At 47.7% G+C, this 15,367-nt stretch overlaps 1 protein-coding gene across 1 annotated transcript in view; it reads right to left on the bottom strand.

Annotated features, from left to right (window-relative positions):
- The window catches only part of LOC133357529 (unconventional myosin-VIIa-like), a 91,645-nt gene extending 76,931 nt beyond the window's left edge, over positions 1-14,714 (bottom strand). Inside the window, 2 exon segments of the mRNA XM_061575500.1 lie at positions 2,137-2,250; positions 14,236-14,714. Coding sequence (XP_061431484.1) covers positions 2,137-2,250; positions 14,236-14,304 — 183 coding nt within the window. The 5' untranslated portion in view covers positions 14,305-14,714.
- Between the last annotated feature and the right edge of the window lie 653 nt (positions 14,715-15,367).

The following is a 15,367-nucleotide window of genomic DNA, read 5'->3' as shown; positions in this document are numbered from 1 at the left end:
AGCACACCATCACCACTACCAGCATACTGCCGACTTCTACCCACACAGCTCATCAGCAAGCACACCATCACCACTACCAGCAAACTACCGGCTTCTACCACCACAGCTCATCAGCAAGCACACCATCACCACTACCAGCAAACTACCCGGCTTCTACCACACACAGCTCATCAGCAAGCACACCATCACCACTACAAGCAAACTGCCGACTTCTACCACACACAGCTCATCAGCAAGCACACCATCACCACTACAAGCAAACTGCGACTTCTACCACACACAGCTCATCAGCAAGCACACCATCACCACTACCAGCATACTGGCCGGCTTCCTACCACACACAGATCATCAGCAAGCACACCATCACCACTACCAGCATACTGCCCGGATTCTACCACAAACAGCTCATCAGCAAGCCCCACCATCACCACTACCAGCATACTGGCCGGCTTCTACCACACACAGCTCATCAGCAAGCCACCATCACCACTCCAGCAAACTACACGGCTTCTACCACAACAGCTCATAAGCAAGCACACCATCACCCACCTACCAGCATACTGGCCGGCTCTCTACCACACACAGCTCATCAGAAGCACACAATCACCACTACCAGCAAACTGCCCGGCTTCTACCACACACAGCTCATCAGCAGCACACCATCACCCTACCAGCAAACTGCCCGGCTTCTACCACACACAGCTCATCAGCAAGCAACACCATCACCACTACCAGCAAACTGCCGGACTTCTACCACACACAGCTCATCAGCAAGCACACCATCACTACTACCAGCATACTGCCCGGCTTCTACCACACACAGCTCATCAGCAAGCACACCATCACCACTACCAGCAAACTGCCCGGCTTCTACCACACACAGCTCATCAGCAAGCCCACCATCACCACTACCAGCAAACTGCCGACTTCTACACACACAGCCATCAGCAAGCACACCATCACCACTACCAGCATACTGCCGGCTTCTACCACACACAGCTCATCAGCAAGCACACCATCACCACTACCAGCATACTTCCCGGCTTCTACCACACACAGCTCATCAGCAAGCACACCATCACCACTACCAGCAAACTGCCGACTTCTACCACACACAGCTCATCAGCAAGCACCACCATCACTACTACCAGCATACTGCCCGGCTTCTACCACACACAGCTCATCAGCAAGCACACCATCACCACTACCAGCAAACTGCCCGGCTTCTACCACACACAGCTCATCAGCAAGCCCACCATCACCACTACCAGCAAACTGCCGACTTCTACCACACACAGCTCATCAGCAAGCACACCATCACCCACTACCAGCATACTGCCGGCTTCTACCACACACAGCTCATCAGCAGCACACCATCACCACTACCAGCATACTTCCCGGCTTCTACCACACACAGCTCATCAGCAAGCACACCATCACCACTACCAGCATACTTCCCGGCTTCTACCACACACAGCTCATCAGCAAGCACACCATCACCACTACCAGCATACTTCCCGGCTTCTACCACACCAGCTCATCAGCAAGCACACCATCACCACTACCAGCATTACTGCCCGGCTTCTACCACACACAGCTCATCAGCAAGCACCCATCACCACTACCAGCATACTTCCCGGCTTCTACCACACACAGCTCATCAGCAAGCACACCATCACCACTACAGCATACTGCCCGGCTTCTACCACACCAGCTCATCAGCAAGCTACCATCACCACTACCAGCATACTGCCCGGATTCAACAACACACAGAAATAGACATCGATACAGACAGACAAGGAGGCAGTCAGAACCACAGAGATAGACAATCAAGGAACAGACACACAGATAGGAAAGTAGAGAAACAGAATGACAACACACACGGGGCTACTGACAGATAGACAGAGACAACGACAAACAGGACACATAGATGGACGGACGGATGGAGACGACACCAATCAAGAATGGAGACAGACCCAACAGCAGACAGACAGGGAGGCAAACAGACAAGCAGACTCGGCAAACAGATTGGAAAATTCGGAAGATAAACAGACAGGAAGACAAGCCGACACACAGACAGACAAGCAGACGGACACGCAGACGGCAATGATTCGGGCAGACGGACACGACACTCACGGTCCCTTCGTCATCCAGCAGCAGAACTTTGCCGGAGTCGGAGAGTTTGACAACGGCTCCGGTGGGGACCGCAAACTCCCCGGGATTCTCCACGTCCAGGAAGACATGGTCGCCCTGGCCACACAGCAACACACAAACAACGACAACAAACAACAACAACACGCAACAACAAACAACAAACAACACAACAACAACAGATCAACACTCGCCCAACAAACAACAAACGAAAATCAACAACAAACACAGACCTGTTCTTCACCTGAGGACGGCTGCTTGCGTTGTGGCCGAAACGTCGTGAGAATTATTTTATTATGTTTTATTTTTATTATTTTTATTATTTCCATTCTACGTGACTTTATCGAAAGAACCAAGAAGACTACATACCTGTCAACCCATACGGTTACCCCGTATTCTTGTACGGCGGAAATTGAGTTTTCAGGTCCATATGGCGTACAGCCGTTTTAAATACGGTAAAAAAGAAAATGTGTCTGTTTGCGTATCGCCGTTGCGATGGGAGTTTGTAGGATGAACGTTGAGATTTTATAAGGGGCACGGGGTGACCAATATGGTCTTAATTTGTCTGTAATGAGGTAGGGTACTGATGAGGGTTGATAGCTGTGTGATTGATCTTCTTGGTTCTTTCGGTAAAGTCACGTAGAATGGAAATAATAAAATAATAAAATTTAACATAATGAAATAATTCTCACGACGAAGCCTGGGGTGTGTCATTCAGACGCTGTCTTCTCGACAGACCTGTTCTTCACCTGAGGACGGCTGCTTGCGTTGTGGCCGAAACGTCGTGAGAATTATTATGTTTTATTTTTATTATTCTATTATTTCCATTCTACGTGACTTTACCGAAAGAACCAAGAAGATGAATCCCTGCAGTCACGAAAGCTTTAATCGGAGCTGTGTGATTATTTTATTTGTCTCTCCACACGGTCGCACCCAGGAGGTTATTCTTAGATGTCGCTGCCTCGATCTTTGCCCTGATCGGCATCGCGTCGTTGACGCTCCCGGTCTCGAGCATTTGACGCTGTTGGGGGATGGCGCTCTCCGTCTTCGCACAATGCAGCCGCCACTGATCCGCTGTGTTCCTTAGTCAGATCTTCAGGTCAACACGTAGTCGGCTTTCACGACCAGTGTCCTCCACAATACAGGGTTTTTTAAAAATCCTTTATATTAAGTTCACTTGCTTGCTTAGGACCGTGCAAATCTTTCGGTCGTTTTTTAACCCACTTCCCGTGATCCAATCGAGCTGACATTTTGCACACAGACTCGTTGTGCGTGGCAATTGATTTTCGTGAAAATTTTTTTTTTCCAAAATTTTACACTTTTTAGGAAAAATAAATTATATTTCATTACCAATTGCTTAATGGTGGCAGGCAATCATCTGACCCGTAGGTGGCAGCCATCTCAAGCCAGAGGACGAGAGGACTCTAGCCGCCACGCATATAAAGGATTTATAGTGAAAAACTTTGTTTTTACGGGTTAATTTTTGGGAGGTTAGATCGGGTAAATAAAAAAATGTGTCGGTTAACCCGCCACCAGCCGATGCAGCCAATTAGTAAGGTTTGTCACGGAAACAAAACATGCCAATTCGTTACTAGTACAGTAACGAATTGTACCAGTAACGAATTGTTTTAGTAACGAATTGGCATGTTCTGTTCGCGTGACACACCTTGACTAATTGGCAGTGTCGGGTGGTGACGGGTTTAACGACACATTCATATTTAGCTCTTCGCAATATTGACGTTGCTGCTCCGATTAAAATGCATTTAAAATAAAAAAAAACGTGTAACGCAAATAATGAAGGCATTCTCATGAAACGATACATTGAAACCGTGTTTTAAATATGTTGTCGTTATTTCAACACCGGTGTTGAAATCGAATCTCGTGGTGGTTGGTAAGGAGGGCGTCCCCCCCCCCAACTCGTAGCTTTGGCCATTAGGGGGGGCGGTGGGACGGGGAGGGGCGGGGGGCGGGGGGGGGGGGGCTAAGGCACCCCCCCCCCGTGCCCTCCCATGCCCGTGACCCTGCCGCAGGTCACCGCCGTTTCGTGGCAGAGGGGCCGGCCCCAGGGGTTCCGTTGGCTTCCGTCTTCGAAGACGCCTTAGCTTTGCACTACGTACGTACGTCTGTGTGTACGTACCAAGGCCGTAATTATAATATATAATATATCCCCCCCCCCCCAATATTCAAATATGCTTAAAATGCCCCCCCCCCCAAATTTTTGCTATGAACAATATGTAAACATTTTTTTATATACTATGTAAATAAAAACAACTTGCTCAACCTTGGCCACAATATCTTGACTTGTCTTCATATAAAATGCATAGATTTCTGTTTATATGATTGTGATTATTGTTGCACTTTATAAATCCCTAATCTCTGCCATTACATACAATGAAACAAGAAAAGGTAAAAAAGAAAAAAACAGAGCAATGTAATACAATACACTATTTGTAAAAAAAGAAATAAAAAGTCAATCCCATGTGTCAGTGAATTTTTTAATATTTTAGGCAGGAAATGTCAAGAAATTTATTTTCAAATTTAAATTTTTTGTTTTCCTGGGGGGGGGGGGCTAGACCCCCTGAAAGATTAGGTCCCCCCCAATGTTGACTCCATGGCTATGGCCTTGGTACGTACGTCTGTGTGTACGTACACATGTGTGTACGTACGTCTGTGTGTACGTACGCACGTGTGTACGTACGCACGTGTGTACGTATGCACGTGTGTACGTTGCATTTCTTTCGCCCGGTAGCGTAGCCAAGCGTGCTAAGCGGAGAGGGGAAGGATAACAAATTAAGCACAGCACCAAGAAGTTAAAAAGAAATTAGTTTGTCGATCAAGATGATTTAGAAGTGCATCGCTCCAATGGCTTCCTGATATCGGAAGGAAGAGCGTTTCAGAAGGTCGCAGAAGCGAATCTGAAAGCGCGCGATGCAGTGTGTGAGTCTATGGATCTCTGAGTCTATGGGTCTCTGTGTTGAGTCTATGGATCTCTGAGTCTATGGGTCTCTGTGTGAGTCTATGGATCTCTGAGTCTATGGGTCTCTGTGTGAGTCTATGGATCTCTGAGTCTATGGGTCTCTGTGTGAGTCTATGGATATCTGAGTCTATGGGTCTCTGTGTGAGTCTATGGATCTCTGAGTCTATGGGTCTCTGTGTGAGTCTATGGATCTCTGAGTCTATGGGTCTCTGTGTGGAGTCAATGGATCTCTGAGTCTATGGGTCTCTGTGTGAGGTTATGGATCTCTGAGTTCAAGGGTCTCTGTGTGAGTCTATGGATCTCTGAGTCTATGGGTCTCTGTGTGAGTCTATGGATCTCTGAGTCTATGGGTCTCTGTGTGAGTCTATGGATCTCTGAGTCTATGGGTCTCTGTGTGAGTCTATGGATCTCTGAGTCTATGGGTCTCTGTGTGAGTCTATGGATATCTGAGTCTATGGGTCTCTGTGTGAGTCTATGGATCTCTGAGTCTATGGGTCTCTGTGTGAGTCTATGGATCTCTGAGTCTATGGGTCTCTGTGTGAGTCAATGGATCTCTGAGTCTATGGGTCTCTGTGTGAGGTTATGGATCTCTGAGTCAAGGGTCTCTGTGTGAGTCTATGGATCTCTGAGTCTATGGGTCTCTGTGTGAGTCTATGGATCTCTGAGTCTATGGGTCTCTGTGTGAGTCTATGGTCTCTGAGTCTATGGGTCTCTGTGTGAGTCTATGGATCTCTGAGTCTATGGGTCTCTGTGTGAGTCTATGGATCTCTGAGTCTATGGGTCTCTGTGTGAGTCTATGGATCTCTGAGTCTATGGGTCTCTGTGTGAGTCTATGGATCTCTGAGTCTATGGGTCTCTGTGTGAGTCTATGGATCTCTGAGTCTATGGGTCTCTGTGTGAGTCTATGGATCTCTGAGTCTATGGTCTCTGTGTGAGTCTATGGATCTCTGAGTCTATGGGTCTCTGTGTGAGTCTATGGATCTCTGAGTCTATGGGTCTCTGTGTGAGTCTATGGATCTCTGAGTCTATGGGTCTCTGTGTGAGTCTATGGATCTCTGAGTCTATGGGTCTCTGTGTGAGTCTATGGATCTCTGAGTCTATGGGTCTCTGTGTGAGTCTATGGATCTCTGAGTCTATGGGTCTCTGTGTGAGTCTATGGATCTCTGAGTCTATGGGTCTCTGTGTGAGTCTATGGATCTCTGAGTCTATGGGTCTCTGTGTGAGTCTATGGATCTCTGAGTCTATGGGTCTCTGTGTGAGTCTATGGATCTCTGAGTCTATGGGTCTCTGTGTGAGTCTATGGATCTCTGAGTCTATGGGTCTCTGTGTGAGTCTATGGATCTCTGAGTCTATGGGTCTCTGTGTGAGTCTATGGATCTCTGAGTCTATGGGTCTCTGTGTGAGTCTATGGATCTCTGAGTCTATGGGTCTCTGTGTGAGTCTATGGATCTCTGAGTCTATGGGTCTCTGTGTGAGTCTATGGATCTCTGAGTCTATGGTCTCTGTGTGAGTCTATGGATCTCTGAGTCTATGGGTCTCTGTGTGAGTCTATTGATCTCTGAGTCTATGGGTCTCTGTGTGAGTCTATGGATCTCTGAGTCTATGGGTCTCTGTGTGAGTCTATGGATCTCTGAGTCTATGGGTCTCTGTGTGAGTCTATGGATCTCTGAGTCTATGGGTCTCTGTGTGAGTCTATGGATATCTGAGTCTATGGGTCTCTGTGTGAGTCTATGGATCTCTGAGTCTATGGGTCTTTGTGTGAGTCTATGGATCTTTGAGTCTATGGGTCTCTGTGTGAGTCTATGGATCTCTGAGTCTATGGGTCTCTGTGTGAGTCTATGGATCTCTGAGTATATGGGTCTCTGTGTGAGTCTATGGATCTCTGAGTCTATGGGTCTCTGTGTGAGTCTATGGATCTCTGAGTCTATGGGTCTCTGTGTGAGTCTATGGATCTCTGAGTCTATGGGTCTCTGTGTGAGGTTATGGATCTCTGAGTCAAGGGTCTCTGTGTGAGTCTATGGATCTCTGAGTCTATGGGTCTCTGTGTGAGTCTATAGATCTCTGAGTCTATGGGTCTCTGTGTGAGTCTATGGATCTCTGTGTCTATGGGTCTCTGTGCGAGTCTATGTGTCTCTGTGTGAGTCTATGGATCTCTGAGTCTAGGGTCTATGTGTGAGTCGATGTGTCTCTGTGTGAGTCTAGGGTCTCTGTGTGAGTCTTTGGGTCTCTCTGTGAGTCTATGGGTCTCTGTGTGAGTCTATGGGTCTCTGTGTGAGTCTATGGGTCTCTGTGTGAGTCTATGGGTTTCTGAGTGAGGTCTATGTCTCTGTGTGAGTCTATGGGTCCTCTGTGTGATGAGTCTATGGTAATCTCTGTGAGTATATGGATCTCTGTGGGAGTCTATGGGTCTCTGTGTGAGTCTATGGGTTTCTGTGTGAGGTCTATGGGTATCTGTGTGAGTCTATGGGTCTCTGTGTGATGAGTCTATGGGTATCTGTGTGAGTCTATGGGTATCTGTGTGAGTCTATGGGTATCTGTGTGAGTCTATGGGTCTCTGTGTGATGAGTCTATGGGTATCTGTGTGAGTCTATGGGTATCTGTGTGAGTCTATGGGTATCTGTGTGAGTCTATGGGTCTCTGTGTGATGAGTCTATGGGTTATCTGTGTGAGTCTATGGGTATCTGTGTGAGTCTATGGGTATCTGTGTGAGTCTATGGGTCTCTGTGTGATGAGTCTATGGGTATCTGTGTGAGTCTATGGGTATCTGTGTGAGTCTATGGGTATCTGTGTGAGTCTATGGGTCTCTGTGTGATGAGTCTATGGGTATCTGTGTGAGTCTATGGGTATCTGTGTGAGTCTATGGGGTACATATGTTCAACTTCGCACCGTAACGTAGCCAATTGTGCTATAACCCGTCCGTGTCTAACACGTGCCTTTCATGTTGTTATAGTCTCCTTCAAGTATAATACCTTTGAAGAATCGTATTTGTTAAGGGTCTACATTCAGTTGTTTCCTGTTAAGGTTTTTTTAAAAATCAGTTTTATTCAAGGGCTTGTGTTCAGTTTTATCTGTTTAGGAATGTGTCTGTTCAGGATTATATTCAATTATATCTGTCAAGGGTTTTATCAGTTAAGGTTGTTTTATTTGTGTGTCAAATCAGTGAAGGTTTTTTTTTTAGGTTTCATTCATGAGGTGTTCGTTAAGGGTCAGGGTTTACTCAATCTAAAGCTTCGCTCGCTGGGACCACCGGCTCAGACAATTGCTCAAGTTTGTCGTAAGCCAGGACCGGAGTTCGAGCTCAGGCCAACTCCGGGTTCATAGTGCGATAGATTTACGTGCCCCACAACCACTGCCCTACCCCCCCAAGTATTTACGACATGTCACGGAGTCAGAGGCGGAAGGGTCAAAGATGACTTTTTCTTTACATTCCTGATCAGGAGTCCTATTTATCACCTTTAAGTAACAAAAGGCAATTGAGATATGCGTTGCAATTCCACGCCCGGAGAAAAATCTACGCGCCCACGGAGAGAGAGACACGCAAACTCCAAATATACAGCAGCAGGCGTCAGGGTCAGGATCGAACCCACTACCTCCTGCATACCAGGCGAGGTAGTTAACATCTTACAGCCACCGTGGTACACCTAACTCAAAACATCGTGGCCGTACCTAAAAATAAAAAAAACCGACCTTTATTTCTTTGAAAGCGCTCGTCTTAAGCCCATGCAGTCGTAAATACAATCACCAATCATTTAGGAATCATTACGAATCCTCAAATGAGTAACTTCTGAGCGTTAAGCCACGCGGCAGAGCCAATCGGGGCAAGCGAGGATCTTGAACGTGGGGTGAAAGGGCACGGCGTGTGACAGGACGACATCTGTGAAACTACTGAGACATCTGTAAAATTACTGGGACATCTGTAAAACTACTGGGACATCTGTAAAACTACTGGGACATCTGTGAAACTACTGAGACGTCTGTGAAACTACTGGGACATCTGTGAAACTACTGGACATCTGTAAAACTACTGAGACATCTATGAAACTACTGAGAGATCTGTAAAACTACTAGGACATCTGTGAAACTACTGGACATCTGTGAAACTACTGGACATTTGTGAAACTGCCGGGACATCTGTGAAACTACTGGGACATCTGTGAAACTACTGGGACATTTATGAAACTCCTGGGACATATGTGAAACTACTGGAACATCTGTGAAACTACTGGGACATCTGTGAAACTACTGGAACATCTGTGAAACTACTGGGACATTTATGAAACTCCTGGGACATCTGTGAAACTACTGGACATTTGTGAAACTGCCGGGACATCTGTGAAACTACTGGGACATCTGTGAAACTACTGGGACATTTATGAAACTCCTGGGACGTCTGTGAAACTACTGGGACATCTGTGAAACTACCGGGACATCTGTGAAACTACTGGAACATCTGTGAAACTACTGGGACATCTGTGAAACTACGAGGACATCTGTGAAACTACTGGACATCTGTGAAATTACTGGGACATCTGTAAAACTACTGGGACATCTGTGAAACTACTGGGACGTCTGTGAAACTACTGGGACATATGTGACACTACTGGAACATCTGTGAAACTACTGAGAGATCTGTGAAACTACCGGGACATCTGTGCAAAAAAGCTTCATAGCGCTTCGGATTTCTCCAGTGCAAATCAATATTCTGAGTCTGACAAGGAGCCCAGTTGGTCAAAAGCCAGCTGGGTACAAAGGTTCGTCAACCAGATTCTTGCCTCCGTCTCGTGGTTACCGTGGAGTTGGCAGCGGTCACAATAGCCGGCTGCCCACAAAAGTCGTGTTTGCCGTCCTGCGGTGGAACTGCCAATTTGCGTAACGGCTGTGCGGGTGGTTAAATCGATCCATCCTCGCCTGCGCTCACCCCCCCTCTCCCCCGACTTCCTCCTTCCGTCCGTCTTGTGACCCCTTCATTGTCGGAGACGTGCGGTTGATGATGACGAAAATCGTGGATTAATTTGCCACTAAATATTTTGATTGTCGGAGACATGACGCTATTGATGATCATGATGACGAAAATCATGGATTAATTTGCCACTGAATATTTTCATTGTCGAAGACATGACGTTGTTGATGATCATGATGACGAAAATCATGGTTCAATTTGCCACTAAATATTTTGATTGTCGGAGACATTAAGTTGTTGATGATGATGATAGTTACGACAATCAAGCATTCATTTGTCACTGAATAGTTTCATCGTCGGAGACGTGACGACGGTGATGGCGACGACAACGACGACGACATTCAAGGATTCATTTGCCAACCGAATATGTTTTCGAGGTCTCTGGCAGACTGTGGCAGGCACGTGACTCATGGTAACAGCCATCGGGTTCACGCTGTGACGACAACGATGACGCAGCAGCAACAGCAGCTGTTGCTGTTTTTTCACCGATTTCAAATTCGCTGCATTTCAGTTGCATAAATGTTGGCTTTTTTGCACATTTCTGTGAGCCTGGTGATTATTTTAACCCCTGACCGCTGTCTTTCTCTCTCTCTCTCTCTCTATCGAGTTTATCTCCTGGTTACACGAAAAAAAAGATAAACGTGACTTGGAGAACCCCCAGCGTGAGATGGGGATACTGGATGTGGTGTGCCGGGTGAGGAAATGTCAGAATATGTCTTTATACTGCTGGAGGAATCCGATGAGCTATGAAGCTATTTTGTTCACAGATGTCACGGGGTGAGAAGGTCACAACAACAACAACCAATACAAAAATACGATAGGAGTGCAAAGTACAGGAGAGGTAATCAAATCCCTTAACAATATAGAAATACAAATAAAACAAAACTATATATTTTGTTAAATCCCAGGTAAAGCCCACTGAGCCATGTAGCTTCTTTGTTCAGAACCGACCTGGGCCACAGATGACAGCTCAACGAAGTGGCTTATCGCGTGGATATGTATAGCGGACACGGCTGAAGTGAAACTCGAATGATGACAATGGTGATGATGAGACTTATTGTAATTGCTTGGTTTCACCCTTGTTGGCATCATCAGCAGACATGTGAGTTGGACAAATACTCCACGGGACAGCACTGGATGTGTCCAGTTCGTTCCTTGTTTACCAGATATTGTCGAATGCCCGTGGTCTAGCGAGAGGGAACTTAGCGATAACTTTTGTTGGCAAGCAGCTGTGTTTATTTATCAGTCAGAGACTGCTGATGAGCGGCAGAATGGCAAAAACCCAGTCCGTAGTTTGGGAGTTTAAACAAACGTTGCCGGTAAAAAATCAGCATGCAAGCCCCACCAGGCAGAAATAATGAATCATTATTTTTTCTAGATTTGAAGCTTTCGTGACTGCAAGGATTCATATTCTTAGGTTTTTTCGGTAAAGTCACGTATGTGAAAAAACAAATTTGTTGATTAAAATTAATGAAAGTAAAATAAAAATAAAATAAAAATCACGACGTTTCGGAGGCAACACAAGCTTCCATCTTCAGGTGGAACCGTCTTAGCACGACTGCTGCATCTCTTACTTGAAGCAGCAGTCGTGTTGAGACGGTTCCACCTGAAGCCGGAAGCTTGTGTTGCCTCCGAAACGTCGTGATTTTTATTTAATTTTTATTTTACTTTTATTAATTTAATTTTTACCTACGTGACTTTACCGAAAAAACCTAAGAATATGAATCATTATTTTATTTCCATCAGGAGATAAGAAATGCGAGGTGATTTATTTCATGGTGATAACAGTTTCGGGAGGAGCGGTGGTTATCGCACTGCACTCTGAACCGGCGACTACCTGAGTTTGATTCGGGGCAGTGGCTAATGTCAGTGACGAGGGATATCTGAACACGTCCTGGTTGGGAATAGGAGAAGGAGGTAGTGATGGGTGGGACATGTGGTGTGCAGGGTGGAGGAGTAGGATAGGGTAAGAACATTTCAGGCGGGAACAAGAGGTAGTGATGGGTGGGACACGTGTGGAGGAGGATAGGAGGAACGTTGGTGTTGCGGTTAGCGCGCTGCGCTGTGAACCCGGCGAACCCGAGTTCGATTCCCGCTCACGACCGAACAACATGGGTGACAATTATTTTAACCGGTCATGGGCCACCCCTAGGTCGACTCGGCCTCAAATGAGGACCTGGTGCGGTGTATAAATATTGCCACTGGGGGATACAGAGATGGCCAGGCGTAATGTTGAGCCACCCACCCTCTCGTGTACCTTGCCGACCTTCATAGGTGCTGCTACTTGCTAATAGTACTTGCCCCCATCAACCTGTTACAAGCTATATGGAGGTGGATCTATGCCTTTGTCAGTGGCGTGTGACATCTGAATTGCCCACTGGGATCACTGCACACTTCACAAGCGCAGCACTTGGAAAACAACCGCCAGGCGTGACCTCAACAACCGCCAGGCGCGACCCCAACAACCGCCAGGCGCGACCTCAACAACTGCCAGGCGCGACCCCAACAACCGCCAGGCTCGACCCCAACAACCACCAGGCTCGACCCCAACAACCGCCAGGCGCGACCCCAACAACCGCCAGGCTCGACCCCAACAACCGCCAGGCGCGACCCCAACAACCGCCAGGCGCGACCCCAACAACCGCCAGGCTCGACCCCAACAACCGCCAGGCTCGACCCCAACAACCGCCAGGCTCGACCCCAACAACCGCCAGGCACGACCCCAACAACCGCCAGGCACGACCCCAACAACCGCCAGGTCGACCCCAACAACCGCCAGGCTTGACCCCAACAACCGCCAGGTTCGACCCCAACAACCGCCAAGCTTGACCCCAACAACCGCCAGGCTCGACCCCAACAACTGCCAGGTTCGACCCCAACAACCGGCAGGCGCGACCCCAACAATCGCCAGGCGCGACCCCAACAACCGCCAGGCGCGACCCCAACAACCGCCAGGCTCGACCCCAACAACCGCCAGGCGCGACCCCAACAATCGCCAGGCGCGACCCCAACAATCGCCAGGCGTGACCTCAACAACCGCCAGGCTCGACCCCAACAATCGCCAGGCGCGACCCCAACAATCGCCAGGCGTGACCTCAACAACCGCCAGGCTCGACCCCAACAACCGCCAGGTTCAACCCCAACAACCACCAGGCGTGACCTCAACAACCGCCAGGCTCGACCCCAACAACCGCCAGGCGTGACCTCAACAACCGCCAGACTCGACCCCAACAACCGCCAGGCGCGACCCCAACAACCGCCAGGCGTGACCTCAACAACCGCCAGGCTCGACCCCAACAACCCGCCAGGCTCGACCCCAACAACCGCCAGGCCCAACCCCAATAACCACCAGGTCTGACCGCAAAAAACCGCCACTTCCGACCAAACAATTTCCAGGCACGACCCAACAACAACCGTCAGGCACGACCCCAATAACCGCCAGGCCCGACCGCCAGCAGAGGGTTTGGGCAACCAAAATTAACAACCAATCAATAACTGCCACGAAGCCACGGCACCTTAAAGAGGCTGCATGCAACTCCGCACAAAAAGATCCGTAGTACATTTACGTACTTTTTTTATACCAACTTTGTTCGTAATTATCCTGATTATCATTCCTACTACGACTATAGTCGGCTAAACAACGAGACGGTGGACTTTGCTCGAACAGTGCAAAGATATGAGCAGAGAAACCGCACACATTTAATTAAACTCAACTAAAAACACTTTTTGTTTATTTTACCGGGTATGGCAACCGTTGAGTAATAACATAGCTCTTCTTTTCCAAGACACAGTACCTGACCCACACACAAGTGATAACCCAACGAAGTAGAGACCGACTAATCGATAATCGCTCTATTTCAGAAGCAGTACCTGACCCACACACAAGTGATAACCCAACTAAGTAGAGACCGACTAATCAATACCATCGCTCTCTTTCAGAAGCAGTACCTGACCCACACACAAATAATAGCCCAACTCAAGTAGAGACCCACTAATCAATAACATCGCTCTCTATCAGAAGTGTACCCTGGCCCACACACAAGTAATAGCCCAACGAAGTGGGCTTATCATCATCACCACGTGGAAATTTATTGCAGCAGCAGCAGCCAAATAATGATGTTGCTGCTGATTCTAAACGTGCACTCACCTGCCGAAGGATGACCATGTCGCCTCCTGATCGACTGCCTCCACCGGCACCTGAACGTCGACAAAGCATTTTGTTCTCATCAGGTGGGGGGTAGAGGGGTATGAAGAGAACTCCCAGATCCAACAGCGGGCAGAGGCAGAGATTTACAAATCGTTTGACAGCGTTTGGTTGGTTGGTATTGTTGTTAACGGCGTTGGCCGAAAGATGACTCCGATCGGCTTGCGATGATGATGATGACGATTGTTATTATTTGTCGGTTTTCGTTCATGCGTCCTCGCAAAGAAAACGGCTTTGGCTCGGAGCCCCCGTGCCTCGTGAGAAAATCGTCGGGTCACCGCCAATTCGTTTTCGTTGTGCCGATGGTGGTCGTGGTGGTTGCTGGTGGCGCTGGTGGTAATGTTTCACCGATGTGGGCAAAACGCCGTGCGGTGGTTTATGGCGGAGAAAATTGTAAAGTTAAATAAAAACCCGAGCGGGACCTTTGGAGGTGGATCTGCGCGTTAATGATCGCGGGAACTGAGAGAGCGCGGGGGATGGAGACTGGGGAACGGGGATGTTAATGAGGAAAACTGTGACGTTTTTAAGAGTCATTATGGGCTGCTCTAAATACCCACGTGATGGTTAAGCCCATTTTGTTGAGCTATAATTTGTGGCCAGGCCGCCCCTGAAAAAGTAGCTAACAGCTCAGTGGGCTTTACATGACAAGATGACAAAATATAAGTTAGTTTTATTTGTACATGTATTTTGTGGTGATTTGTTATCTTTGCCTATACTGTGCACTGCTATCGTGGTTGCTGTATTGTGTTTGTTGGTGTAACCTCGTGACCCCGTGGCCCCCTACTGGACAATTTGTGAAAAAAATAGTTTTCTAGCTCATTCGATTGCACATCCAGGATACATAAAGATTCTGTTTCTGAATTACCCAACCCGACCCGTGATTCTCCGGATTAATCACGGTGCGAAAAGAGTTCAACATCAGAATCAGAATCTGTAATTATACTGGAGGAATCCGATGAGGTGTGAAGCTCCTTTTCACAGATGTCCCGTAGGGGCACGGGGTCAGAACGCGACAACAACAGACAATGCAAACATACATCATCACGCACCTACAATTAGCACGGCTTGCCACGTA

Source organism: Lethenteron reissneri, chromosome 58 (assembly GCF_015708825.2).
Source record: "Lethenteron reissneri isolate LAM-NWPU_2019-01 chromosome 58, ASM1570882v1, whole genome shotgun sequence".
Taxonomy (NCBI): Eukaryota; Metazoa; Chordata; class Hyperoartia; order Petromyzontiformes; family Petromyzontidae; genus Lethenteron; species Lethenteron reissneri.
This window is presented reverse-complemented; position numbering and strand designations above follow the sequence as displayed.